The sequence below is a fragment of the Delphinus delphis genome, chromosome X (genome assembly GCF_949987515.2).
Source record: "Delphinus delphis chromosome X, mDelDel1.2, whole genome shotgun sequence".
In the NCBI taxonomy this organism is placed as follows: Eukaryota; Metazoa; Chordata; class Mammalia; order Artiodactyla; family Delphinidae; genus Delphinus; species Delphinus delphis.
Genome location: NC_082704.1, coordinates 34,701,212 through 34,714,788, shown reverse-complemented (window position 1 = coordinate 34,714,788; position 13,577 = coordinate 34,701,212). Strand labels below are relative to the sequence as shown.

Below are 13,577 nucleotides of genomic sequence, written 5' to 3'. Positions count from 1 at the left end.
CACACACACACACACACACACACACACACACCTTTCTATTTCCCTCAATCCTGTGATTAAAGTAAAAAGATGACCTAGTCCTGTATCTATGTGATGCGCTATCATTGGATAAAAAGTACAAAAATTCACCATATGATTGCTTGCTTATAAATACACCAAACAACTGGTTTGAGCAATCATTCTTAGCAGTTTGAGGGATTCTTGCCTTTCTTGACCAAATCAATGAATTGTTTTCAATTAAACATGTGTGTGTCTCCTAAAAGAAAGATTTATTACAAACATATCTGTGGCAATAAAGTTTAAATCCAACACTGTTAATACCTCTGCTGGTCACTTTTTTTTATTAGAACAAGAATCTGCAAAATCTTTGTTATCAATACTCAGGACAGAAAGAGATAAGAAAACCTAAGGTTCATCTGAATCATTTATTCAGATAGAGAGGCAGGGCACAGGATAAAGGAATAAATAGTATACAAAAAGGAGAAGATCATGGAGAATGTGAGAGTTGGGTACAACCACCAGCCTACCTGATAGCCTTCTTCCTTGCTAATGGAATTTCAATTTTTTGCACACTTTTCCAGCAGCCATAGAGTCAGTCACGATGATCTCATTCCTCTTTCTAAATTATTAGTTTGGGTATGGGTATGGGACACAATTGTGACCAGGAAAGTGTGGGGAGAAGTCTGCTTGACGAGCATTTGGGCAAGATTTCGTCACTCTTAAAAAGAGACACAAGAGAGGGACATTCCCCATTTTTGTCTGTAGACAGTTGCACTTGGACATGATGTCTGGAACTGTAGCAGTCATCTTGGGACCAGGAGAAGACCCAGATCATGAGGGCAATTTAGCATGCTATCATTATAAACTGGAAAGATGAAAAGAACCTGATTCACTGATAACATCAATGAGAGGCTGAATTAACTGACCCTAAAGCCCCCATATCTTCCAGTTTTGAACAAAAAACAACTACTTGGGCCATTTTGTGTTGAGCTGCCTCTTAGTTACAGCCAGAGCATTATAACTAATACATTATAACTAATGTATTAGTTATAACAGAGCATTATAACTAATACAATATGTTAGCAAATGCTAGAATTTTTAAACTTATTGATGGGCCATTCTGAAAATGACTGCCTTCTACATCTGGCCTCTAACCTATAAAAACCCCTTCTGTATTTTTTCTAATCTAACTATCTTTGGCCTTCCCCTCTTCCTCTCATATTCCTTGTCTCTTTTGTATTTTTCCCTCTTTGTTTTTGTCTTTTGTCCATTTTTGGGTCCATTTTACTCTTGTCCATTCATTTCCTTGCTTTCATCCTGTCCCCACTGCTTTTCCTTCCACTAGCCCTCAAATGGCTGTGATTTGATCTGAAATACGTTTATACATATATTCATCTATACATACATAAATATTATTTCTCGTATATTATTAGGGAGGAATTCTTCCCCATTCCAAATGATTCCTTTCATATAGAGATAGCTCTACTAACAAAAAACACCTGACCTCTTCAACCCCTTACTCATTCCTTCCCACAAAGGAGTGACTTAATCTGACTGGTTAGTTTGGAAGGAGAACTGAACATGTGTAGCCCAAGCCTTCCTAACTTCTTTCTCTTGGGAGTAAGCTCCACTATGCTCTTTCAGGCTGGACGTTTTACAAAAGGCATGTCCTCACGGGGCAGAAATATAGGGGTCCAGCAATGCTGGTAACTAGATGGAGAAGTCTGATCAACCCCTAGATTCAATACTGGGAAACTCAAATGCATGTAGACAGAAGCCGCATTCTCTAGCACCAGCTTTATCAATAATAATGGTAATATCTTCCTACATACCAGCTCTCCTATTGTTGAATTGGTTCCAAACTCGGGTGAGAAACAAGATTTCTTTTTACTAGGCCCCTTGAACGGCACTAGTATATATTAAAGTTTTGTTTCCCTGTTCTGAAACACATTTTATTTCTTCTTCATGGCTGTATATGTTATCATTGCAGGTTGCTTGAAGATTTAAAAACAAAACCTCCAATAATGTATCTTTGTTTTATAAATGTTTTCTGCAAACAAAAGGTGTTTTTAATTTGTGTGTGGTTGCCTGCTGTTGACTGAGTTTCCTATGGAATAGAGGCACTTGATAGGAAAAATATTTACCTTCCTGATTTTTGAGGTTTTCTGTTCATGATTAACTTGTGAATCTGCACTTACTTGATCTGACTCCAGCTTCTCAGGAATTTCACCTCTAGCTGCTGCCTCCATAAAGGCTTGATAGAAGGTCTTTTCTTGGGACTCCACTGTAATGGTCAACACAGCATCATAGGCTTCCCGGAGTTTTGGATTGTTCCTTAGAACCTGGTACGGGGTATGCTTATAAGGTAAACTGTAGAGCAGGGCGTCATAGGGAACAAAGACATAGGTTCCATCAGTCATTTTCAGATCGTGAGCCCATTCCAAGAGATGCGTCTGAGTCTCTCCCCCAATCAAGGTCGAATGCATACACATGATGATTACTGAAACCGACAAAGCAGGGAGGTTATGGTGGCAATACGTTAGTAAAATATAGTACCAAAAACTACAGACTGGGAGAAACAAATAATTGTATTATAACCAATTTGTAAATGATATCTATCTTATGTCTTTAGATGAACAAGATGTTGAAACCCTGAGTTGAGGCTGAGGTATTTCAGGGACTCTAATTAGGCAATAGGGAAAAATCAGACACGTCTACAGGCTGCAGAGACTGGTACTAGACTGAAACAAACAAATATAGCAAGTGGGAGGTAGCATAATGAAGAGGCTTTGGAGTTGGAAAACCTAGGTTTATATTCCTAACATCACCAGTTACTAGCTGTATACCCTTAGGTAAATTACTTAACCTCTCTCTGCCTCATTCATAAAATGGAGATAGTAAATATGTACTTCGTGGGGTGGTAGTGATGACTGAAGGGGGAATACATACAATGGGCTTAGCACACAGCGCTCAATAAGTGGTAGCTATTATTATACCTAAGAATAAGAAGGCTAGAGGGAGAAGATGGGTGATATTCCCATAGCCACTGTTGCTTTTTATTGCCTACCTCCTACAGACATACATTCTAACAGATGTTGACCAACTGTTCCCACCCTTACCAAGGCCATTATAGACAATGAATGGTACTAACTCACACTCTGCTATAAATGCTACTAATATTACGGGTGATATGTTCAATTTTAAAAAATCCAACTTCCCTATCATTGGAATTACTTTGCACTCACTTTAATTCTTCCTAGACTTATGAAACTATGTTGTTTGGCAAGGCTATGCTAGAATAGAGTGGATTAGTGGAGGCCACGGTTGAAGAGTGGCAGCTAGACCATGAGACTGAAAGTCTTGTATCCAATTTCGCCCTTGGCATGCTAAATGAGTTTAGTTTAAGCCCACTTGTGCTTCACTGCCCACATCTTTAAAATGTAGATGCCAATGCATTTCACAGGTACATTGAGTAGTTTAATTAGATAATGCCTGGCAAGTATTCTGAGCTCCTTGAAGAAAGGCAAAGACCCTACTGCCTTTGGTAACTATTAATTATACATGCTTACATGGAACCTTTAATCTCAGGAACTGAGTATGCTTAAACTACGTTCAATGACTGGTCTTTGGTATTTACGTATTGCCTCATCTATTTTCGAAAACCTTCTTTGCACTTGTTAGATACCCTCAGAAAATTTCCCCTTTGAGCCAGAGATGGTACCCTTTATTTTTTAAGGTGTACCTCGTAAGTTATGAAGTGGATTTAGATACCAAACACACACACCATAACTTGAGTTTTCAAATGACCATTAGCTCCTTCCATATAATTACCCTGAGAGGTTCTACACGTATTCTGATGTGCAAACCTTCCTTTGAATACTCTAGGGATATCTTTGGAGCTAGTTCTTGAGCCCTTGTTCATAATCACACATTGTATGATGGGAAAATGGAGTGACAGAGAGGTCCAACAAGGCAATGATTGGAGTTAGAAAGAGAAACTAGAACCGAAGGCCCCTAACTCCCTAAGTTTGGCTACACCATTAAACATGAATCACTTTGGTCAAATTAATTCAGTAACATGTCCATTGAGGGGAAAAACTGAGTTTAGTCAGGTTCTTCAGGTAGCTGGTCAGTTCTTCCAACAGTATCCTTGGCAAGCGGGTCAGTATTGGGAACTTCTACAAAAACAGAGATTAGATTATGAGACCAAGGTTACCCAATAGAGATAAAATTCATTTAATTAACTTAAAGGAATATTAAAATTACTCCCCTGGATGGGAAATGTTAAATAGAACTAAGTGCTTTGTGTTGGTTGAAATACAGCAAATATTTTAACATATACTACGTGTATTGGGCGCTGCGGTGTGCCAGTCAGATGCAACCGTCAGGAATGAAGCATTCATTCTCCTAGCTGCTGGGAATGTTTGGAGATAATAGCTGATACCTCTCAGGGAATTGCCCTCAGCTGAGGAGAACCACCGTAGTGTGTTGGGAGCTGGCTTGTGCTGGTTCACAAAAGACTATGGTTAAATTTTCAGGGATATTATGAACTAGTTAATGTCATGTTGGTAGCTTGAAACTGGCCATGGTGGGTGTTATAACACCATGGAAATTAGCAAATGCTACAGAGCAGGGCTTTCCCCTCCTCCCCCGATAAACTGGCTATTAAACAATTATTATCACATTGCACCCCTTTCTCTGTATCTGCCTGTACCCAATGACTGGTCAATATGGAGGCATAAAGGTCAACACTCCTTAATTCTGGACAACACTGAAGGGCCACCCCAGCTCCAGAGCTCCCACAGGGACTGGCTGGGACCTTTGTTGTGACTGCACGACAGTTTAATTTTTCCAATCCTACTGCTGCCTCTCCTTCACAAGTGTTATCCTTGAAAGCATTCCCCCAATAAGCTTCCTGCACACAGATCTCCATCTGCCATTCTTTTTACTAGGGTACCAACTTGTGACACTGGTTTAGAGCCCCACTGTACCCTGAACTGACTTCTGCCATGGCAGTTACAAGATTCATTGCCCTTATTTATTTATGTCAGCCTCTACTATGAAACCATGAGTTCCTTGAAGTCAAAAACTGTATTTTATTTCTGTATCCGGGTACATATTATATACCCAGTGAACAATGAATGTTTGAAAAAATTTCAGAAAGAGAAGTTTTGTATCTGGGTATCTTTCGTGGGTTCCTTGAGATGCGAGACATGGGCATTTTGGGTTGCTAGCGTGGAGGAACAATTCGAAGGGATATTTGCTGGGCAGGTAGATAATAACATGCCCGTGTTTAACGTTTAGTGTCATTAACTGTGCTCAAGACCTTACCCTCCCGTTAATTTTCCTTTCATTGGCCCACACAGAGGACATTTTAGGCAGAGTCAGAGTTTTTATTACTGTAAAGACCCTTTGAGACCATCTAGCCTGTCTTACTCCCCCATTATTTTACAGATGATGAAATGGAAGCTTCGAGGGAATGATCACAAGCTACTCTATTTTTTGCAAGGTAAGACTTTTCCATCGAACACGATTAAAACAGAAAGCATAAATACTGAATTCAAACAGCACCATCTTAATTTAATAGATTGAGTGCTTTGTCAATAGGGATTTGTAGATGTATCTGTTCTACATGATTATTTTACTAAATAGCTTTATTATCTCAAAATGACATTCATTAAAATGGGATTTTACCTGTAAGTTGTCAGGAAAGGATTAGTGGACAGAAACCGTAAATCCTTGACAAGACCTGGGTCAACAGGTGATCACTGAGTAACATTAATTTGTAAGTTTCCATCCTGACTGTTAACAGTCAAGCCACTCTATAGCCTAAACAAGGACCAGGAGATACATCCTGCTGAGATCCCATCTCACTAGGATATGATATTAGCGCTTTCTCTGAGCCACCTGAGCCCCAACTGAGTTGTCTAGTAGCTATGTCTTCATACTGTGGTACCCACTATGGCAGGCTGCTCAGGACCCTCCCTTTCACCCTCAGTGCTAGCAGCAGGAAATGTCTAACTCTAGGAGAAGCCAATTCCCAAGTCACTCAATTCCTACCTCTCTTCCTATATTGAAATACTCTATCCAATACTTCCTCGAGGTGGAGGAACTATGTTTCTCCAAAAGCAAATTTTATTTCTCCCAGATTACTGGCTATGGAGTGCTTGGTGGAGGAACCTGGGCCCAGTCTCACACCTTGTGAGATGAAGATGGTTTCACTAGCTATTGCTGAAGAAGTTCTTAGGAGTCATATTCATATTGTGAGCCCACAATACTGCTCCCAATCCCCAGAAACCCTCCATTCTATTGTCCTTAATTTTCATTTTAACCCTTTTGCGACATTTCCTACCACTAACCTTCATTTTAACCTATTTTGTGTTAACAAGTGTTGAGAGATGGGAGAGTAAGCAGGTCAGAGGAGGAGGGGGGCATACAGTGTGATTTATCCCAGGTCTCACATTCCCCCAGGATTCAGCCCCATCTGGCCACACTCTGAAACAAGTAGAGTCACACCTTCCTCCCCTCAGTTCTCCCCCATGCACTCTATAAAATGGATACATAAAAAGAGGGAGGGAGGCTCTGGAATCTGCATGTTTCCCAACCACCGCCCAAAGTGTGATTCAGTGCAGGAGGCCCTCAAACCACACTTTAAGAACACTGTAGTACACGATGTGTGGCTACTTCTATCGACTGAGGACACTGCACACATTTTTGGCCTTAAGTTCTGAGACCACCACTTAACTTACCTGCCACCAGTGTCAAACTGGTCCAAGTAGCTCAGCATGCTGTCAGACACATATTACATTCAATGGCCATTCTGTCTGCATCAGATCGTGTTTTTTCTTACCCAGTAAAACTGTTATTACAAGTACTTTTATCGCCTTCACATTGCTGCCCAGCTTATGTTTTTAATATTTCTCCATACTTTGCAATGTATGTTTTCTTCAGCTTTTCCTAAATTGCTATGCAGGTAAGGCCTCCTAAACGCAGGAAGCCTAGATGTTTAGAGATTTCCTCCTGGGCTGGGTCTTCAGTAAATATATCATTACTGATAGTGGACCCATTCAAGAGAGCAAGTTGTCCTTTCACCATTTACATTTACTTACATTTATCTATACCAAACTGTATACCAAATTCCCTATCATCACTAAGGCCCTTGGCCATAGTATTACAGTATCACTATTCTTACTACTGTAGGAAAACTGGGGCGATACTTGTTACCTTGGGGCACTTAAAAGAATTTCATCAGTGGGCCCAAAAGTTAAGAGAGAAAAATGGAAGGGCTAAATTATACACCATGGAACACAGGGTGTCAAGTGAGTAAGCTTTAGGGGCATCCCTCAAGTGGACAGGAGGCAGGAGAGCATGTCTTTCATTAAACCAGTGATTCTCAAAGTATGATCCCTGGACCAGCAACATCAGCACCACCTTGAACTGGTTAGAAATGCAGATTCTGGTACCCTATCCCAGCCCTCCTGAGTCAGAAACTCTGGAGGAGGGACGCAAGCCCCCCCAGGGGATTCCGGTCACACTTAGGTTTGAGAGGCACTGCTTTAGATCAACCTGAATACATATCCTAGTTTTCCCACTCACTAGCTGTGTGACATTAAGCAAGTTATTTAACCTCTCTCAGCCTCCAAAGTCTCATTCGTGAAGTGCATTAAATAGTAATTGGCCTTACTTTATAGGGAGGTTGCAAGAATTGAATGAGATGGTCCATATAAAACCCTTGCAAAATGACTAGCATATAACAAATTCTCAATAAATATTAGCTATTATCATTGCTATTATTATTATTGGTTTTTTTTTTTTATGTCAAGAATCTTCAATAGATGGAAGAGGCCAGCCAGGTCCCTGACAATGAGGTAGTAATAAAGTATCTGACTTTGGAAGAACAAGAGGGAAGAGATATGGGAACATATGTATATGTATAACTGATTCACTTGGTTATAAAGCAGAAACTAACACTCCATTGTAAAGCAATTATACTCCAATAAAGATGTTTAAAAAAAAAAGAGAGAGAAGGACATTCTGACTGTGTCCTAGTTACCGAACATCATACTGTAATGAAGCATTCCCAATTTGGAAGGATTTAAAGAAATCCCCAAATGGCTCAACAACCTTGTAAACCCACATTGAAAGGATTTCACAATCAGCCAAGCATTGATAGGCAAAAAGGTGAGGAGAAGGGAGGAGGGCTCGAAATAGCCATTTGAAAAGTTCTCTAAAGAGCTTTTTAGCGGGGCCTCCTGCTAGTCTTTGTTGAGAATTAGCAAAAGAACTTCTGGGTAATTGCAGTCCCTCAGGTGCTCTGCCTGGTGAGTGATGCTCTTTTGTGCCATTGGATCAAAATCTCCAACAGAAAAAAAAAAAAAATCTCCAACAGGACTCATGGTTTAAGGAGCAGAGAGTGAACTGAATTTTGGCCCTCAAGCCCACTCAGCTAGATTCCCTTGGGCAGGGAAAGCCACACACAGCAGCCCTGCCTGTAAGCTGAGGCCTTTGTCCTTGATTAATATCTCTCCTATATGACTTTGTCAGACACAAAGTTAATTGGTAATTGCCTCTGAAGCTTAAAAGAAGTGAGCTGACAATCTGGGAGAGGCTGAATCCCGAATCCCCCCTTCTCTGGGACTTCATTTACCCCATTCTTTGGTGTTAATAATGCGTACACCTACCTACTTGTTATGTGAGATTCACAGCTGTTGTAAAACTTGGAAGAAAATACCTTGCTCCTGGATAACCCTGAGGATTAAATGACATTATCTATATGCAAATACCTTGTAAACTGTAGAGAGCTGTTCACATGTAAAGTGGTATTATGGTTGCTTTCATTGTCTCAACGGCAGCCTCTAGTAACACCCCTGCTGTTTCCCTTCCCAAGAGCCCACAACCATTATTATTGTTATGATCATCTTTACTATTAAATTTTATCATTGTCCTGCTGTTGTGTAAGCAAAATTTAGACCAGTTTCTGAGAAAGACATTCCTTCTGACTCCAGTAATGTGCCAGTGATAATTGGAAACATAAATTTACGAGGAAGAGAAGTGGCATAGCAGCTCTACCCTCCCTCCCCAACACTATCTCTCACTGCCGCCACCACTGCCACTGCCACATGGGGCTTTGGTCACTGTTATAGTGAGTAGGTCAGACAAAACCAGTCTTCCAGCTATTTCCATTACTTCCAAATATTGCCTGTCCTCTCCAAAGGGATCCCTTTCCACTATATTTTGTACATCACAAAAGGTCCTTCTCTGAAGGTTTACTTGGGGGTCCACAGTGTTAAGAAGTAGTCTCATACCCAGCAAAATAAGGAAGAGGCCAGGCACTGCCTTCCTCAGCCCTTCTCAGCTGAGGTCACCACAAAAACCTCAGTGCTCTTTCAGTCCCAATAGTCAACAGCTAGGAATACTTTCACAGGCTCAGCCCTACCAGTTGAAAGGGGCTAGAAGATCAGCTAGAGATTTGATCTAGTAGATGCTGGATATGGTGTATTGTAACCGTCCTTACTGCTCAGTTGGCGCAATCCATACTCATTAACTTCTAGCTCAGTTTCTCACCAGATCTCCCATTCTCTGATTGGACTGGAGATGTGCCCTGAACCCTAGGCCTCGTGGCTAAAGTCCTGATACTCTATTTATATTCATACTCTGAATCATGCTCCTATTGGCTGGGGCACTAGTCTCAATGGATGATCAAGTGGACAACAAGCTTACCTTACTTTAAGACCCACTCCCCTTCTGCAAGTCCTCCTGTCATATCGCACCCATCACTTGGAGTGCCCTCAGATACCAAAAACTAGCTGTGCCAAGTGTGAGTACCACGCACGCTTCTGGACAGTGCACACTCAGGTGCCCGAGGTCCTACTCAGGCCGCAGCTCAGCCAACGGCTCAGTTTCCCTGCACCCGCCCCAACCTACCCACGTTCTGATTCATAACACTGAGTTCCCAGCACACCTCACCTGAGTCTGCCTATGTTTTGTCAGAAACCCGGGGCAAAATCTTGGAGAGCAGAGCTTTGTCTTCACTCCCTTTAATCTCCCTTTCTGAGTCCCTACTGCGCTTTCTGCTGCTTTTCTCCCTACCCAGGGTCTTTCTTTGCTGCATAACCACATACCTCCCTCTCTAGGCTTCCAGCCTCCTACCCCCTTACCCCCATCTTAAAATTTTCATTCCCTTAGCGAGCTGATCCACACTGCTATACAGAAAGCAATCTGATTAAACAAAGTCATATTAAGACAAAAATTTGTCTGGTAACTTAAAGTAGGGAACATTTATTTGCATTTTCTTGAACTTGAAGCAGTGGTTCTTGACTCTGGCTACATTTTACAAGCACCTGGGAAGCTCTTTAAAATACCTTTGCTGGGGCCTCACCACAGACCATCAGAATGTCTGGAGGTGGTACTCTGGCCCCAATCATTTTGAAAAGATATCCAGGTATTTCCAGTGTGCGGCCAGAGTAAGAACCATTGACCTAGAGGAATGCGTCTCTAATAGTACGGCGATAATATGTACATTTGCTACCTCCCTGCCTCAAAAGAATTGTGGGTGGTAAACACTCAATCCTAACTTCTCTCAGTCTGACAACCCAAAGAGCTTCGGGGCCTGGATTTATTTAACATTTCATGGTAGAGGCCAAAATGTCATTTCAAAGAGTATACTATTTAGAATGGGTGGGATGTGAAACACTCATGGAATGTAAACTTGCAGGAGACACTGGGCTTCATGAAGATTTGTAACATAAAGTTATGATGTTAAGTATGTTAGCCTGTTTCTGGCATGATTCCTCCCTGGAAATGGTTGTATATCTTTAAAAATAATTCTGTGCTCTGCTTTGAAAGAATCAAGCTCTATTATGAAGTAATCAGAGCCACACTGATTGCTTAACATTTATAGGATCTTGTAGACTGGAGCTGGAAGCAGACTACTATAGTTCCTGGAACTAAAAATTCTTGCCCTCATCCTCCCATAATGATCATAATTAAGGTCCAATACTGGAGACACTTGAAACTTAAAATGGGCTCCTGGGTATAGGCCAGCCCTAAGCTGGACCATTCTCTAACAAGTCCATTGCTGTGTTAAGGAAATGACTGGGACCAGGACTAATCCTAGAAGTAATCAGTTTGACAAGTAGTTTCTGAGCTATCTGTCCTAAAGCGATGGAGTGACTGCAAGAGAGGATGAGCAGTGTCCCCACAAATCACTGCTACTTTCCAGAAAAAAGGTAAAGTGGAGATTAAAAAATTCGAATAGAAAAAAAATCAAAACCAAGTGTCACAAAGGCTTGCAGTATGTATATGTAAAAGACTTCCATCTGATTTAAGAGGACCAGGAAGAGCCCTCCCCTTTCCCAAAATGCACCCAACTCGCCCTGGGTCAGTGGGTCAGTCCTTTGCTTTACACTTGGTCCATGGTCTCTGCAAGAATCATCTTTGTTTGTTTGTGGTTTTTTTTTTAAGAATCATCTTTGAACATAAAACTTCTCTTGGGAGGGGAAAGGTTACAATTTAGGCAGGCTTCTCATTTTAATATGCTTTTAATTATCAGCTAGCTCCCTCCACATCGGCTTGTTGTGTGCTGCAGAGAGAGAAGCCCTGCTTTCAGGGAGTGGAAAGTGAGAAGGGGTGGGTGTGCATTTTTGAGTCCAGAGAAGACAGGTTCTAAGTGAGATGTGATGACACAAGGGCACTGAGCACCTATGAGGGAAAGTACCCAGAAGAGAATCAAGGGTAAATCTCCCTTCAGTGACTAGACCAGACAAAAACAGAGCTATAAGAACACCGCTTCTTGGCTGATCTGAAACTGCTGGGGTCCTAAGGGCATGGAGGGTGTGTGACCACAGCTGCTCTTGATGCTAATCTTCCCCACCCAGGTGCTGAGATAGGCTCTGTTGAAGCAGGAGAGTCTTGGGGCCCGAGTGTGACTGAAAGGGAGCAAATGCATGAAGAACTGGAGAGTGATGCGCTATCCTAGGGTGTGAGGATAGGAAAACTGTGGACATTGTCATATCCTTTCACTGAAGCCACATTTAAAGCTGAGCCAGGAGAAGGCACTCACTGAGAATTCTGTCTGCCTGGCGAATCCGCTGTAGAGCTTTCTGGATGCTTTGGCTGTCTTGTCCTGCGGTCAGGACGACCCCTACAGGTAGGCCGCGACTCCGAAGAGCACTTGCAACTCGATGGGCTGTATGCACCCAAATGTCTTCATCTGAGGAAATGACTCCAGCGTGAGCCCACTGGAAATATTTCATGACGGTTACCAGCACCCGGATGGGAGAAGGGAGTGTCCGAGAAAAGGTCGGGTGGCTATTTTTATTGTCTAATTCATAATTCACACAGGCCCAAGAGAAAATCCCTTTGTCCCAGCTGTTTCCCAGGAGTGAGGCTGCCTCGCAGTAGCCAGGGTTGGCAGGGCCAATAAATCCTGAGGCCATCTGGTGGTGGGAAATGAAACTGGATAGAGCCCTGGAAGCCTGGCAGTCTTCGTTGAGAATCACGTATTCAAAAGAGTAACCCAGGTCAAACGATGGGTCCTTGTTGATCCGCTCAATGGCCAACCGAGCGGCAACCTCGGGCAGGGCCTTTGAGAACAACGGATCACAAGTCCAAGGGCCCACCACCCCTATCTTGTAGGGGGGTGCCCATATCCGCTGTGGGAGGGACGTAAGGGCCAGGAGGCACAAACACCACAGGAGCTTGAAGGATGCAAGGCCACGGAGCCCTCGCTGTCTTCCGGGAGCCGCAAACCAGAGCATAAGGTGAGAGAAAGGCCAGGGTCCCAAGAACAGAGCTCTCCTGCTTCCAGCAGGCTAATGAAGAAATACTGGAAGGTGAGTCTGCTGTCCCGAGATGGACACTGTTGTTTCCAAATGCCTGTCAATCAGAAGAAAAGGTATGTTACGCACATTATTCCTGAAACTTCTGGAAATACCAGTTATGAAAGAATGGCAAAGGAATGGCAGTCCCTACACTAGAAGATTCTCTCCCCTACCCTGACCAAAAGTCCTCCTCTTCCTCTACTTCCTGTAATCCTTATCTCAGGAGATGGTGCGTCCATCTACCCTTCACCTACTTGCTCCGGTCAGAAACCTGGTAGTCAGCTGAGACTCTTCCTTCTTCTCTGCCCCTCATTCAATCCATCACCAAGTACTGTTGATTCAACTTCAGTAATAGTTGCTCATCTCACAGTGTTGTAAGGATTACATGGATTGACATACAGCAAACACTTTTAACAGGGGTTGGCAGGTCATTAACTTTATATTAGTGATATTTTTATCATTATTATAGTTTCAAATATGTCCATGTTTCTCCACCACACCGCCCTCTTGGGGACAGACACAGATGTAAATAGATAATGGCAAAGCAGAGTAAGAAGTGCTATGACTGAGGTAGCCCAGACAGAGGAAAACAGAGAGGATCACCCAAACCCAAATTTCAGGGGAGGAGAAGAGGGAGGGGGAAGGACGTCTCTCTGAGTTAAGTATTGAAAGAAAAGTTAGCCAGCTGAGTGGGGTTGCAAGGGGGTCGTTGCTAAGAGCCTTCTAGGCAGAAGGAACAATATACAATATACAACA

At 42.4% G+C, this 13,577-nt stretch overlaps 1 protein-coding gene across 1 annotated transcript in view; it reads right to left on the bottom strand.

Annotated features, from left to right (window-relative positions):
* The window catches only part of GUCY2F (guanylate cyclase 2F, retinal), an 80,572-nt gene extending 67,512 nt beyond the window's left edge, over nucleotides 1–13,060 (bottom strand). Inside the window, exons 1-3 of the mRNA XM_060001996.1 lie at nucleotides 12,995–13,060; nucleotides 12,062–12,812; nucleotides 2,199–2,500 (exon numbers count right to left, since the gene is read on the bottom strand). Of these exons, the coding sequence (XP_059857979.1) occupies nucleotides 2,199–2,500; nucleotides 12,062–12,812; nucleotides 12,995–13,060 (1,119 nt within the window). The remainder of the gene's footprint in view (nucleotides 1–2,198; nucleotides 2,501–12,061; nucleotides 12,813–12,994) is intronic.
* Nucleotides 13,061–13,577: the final 517 nt, after the last annotated feature.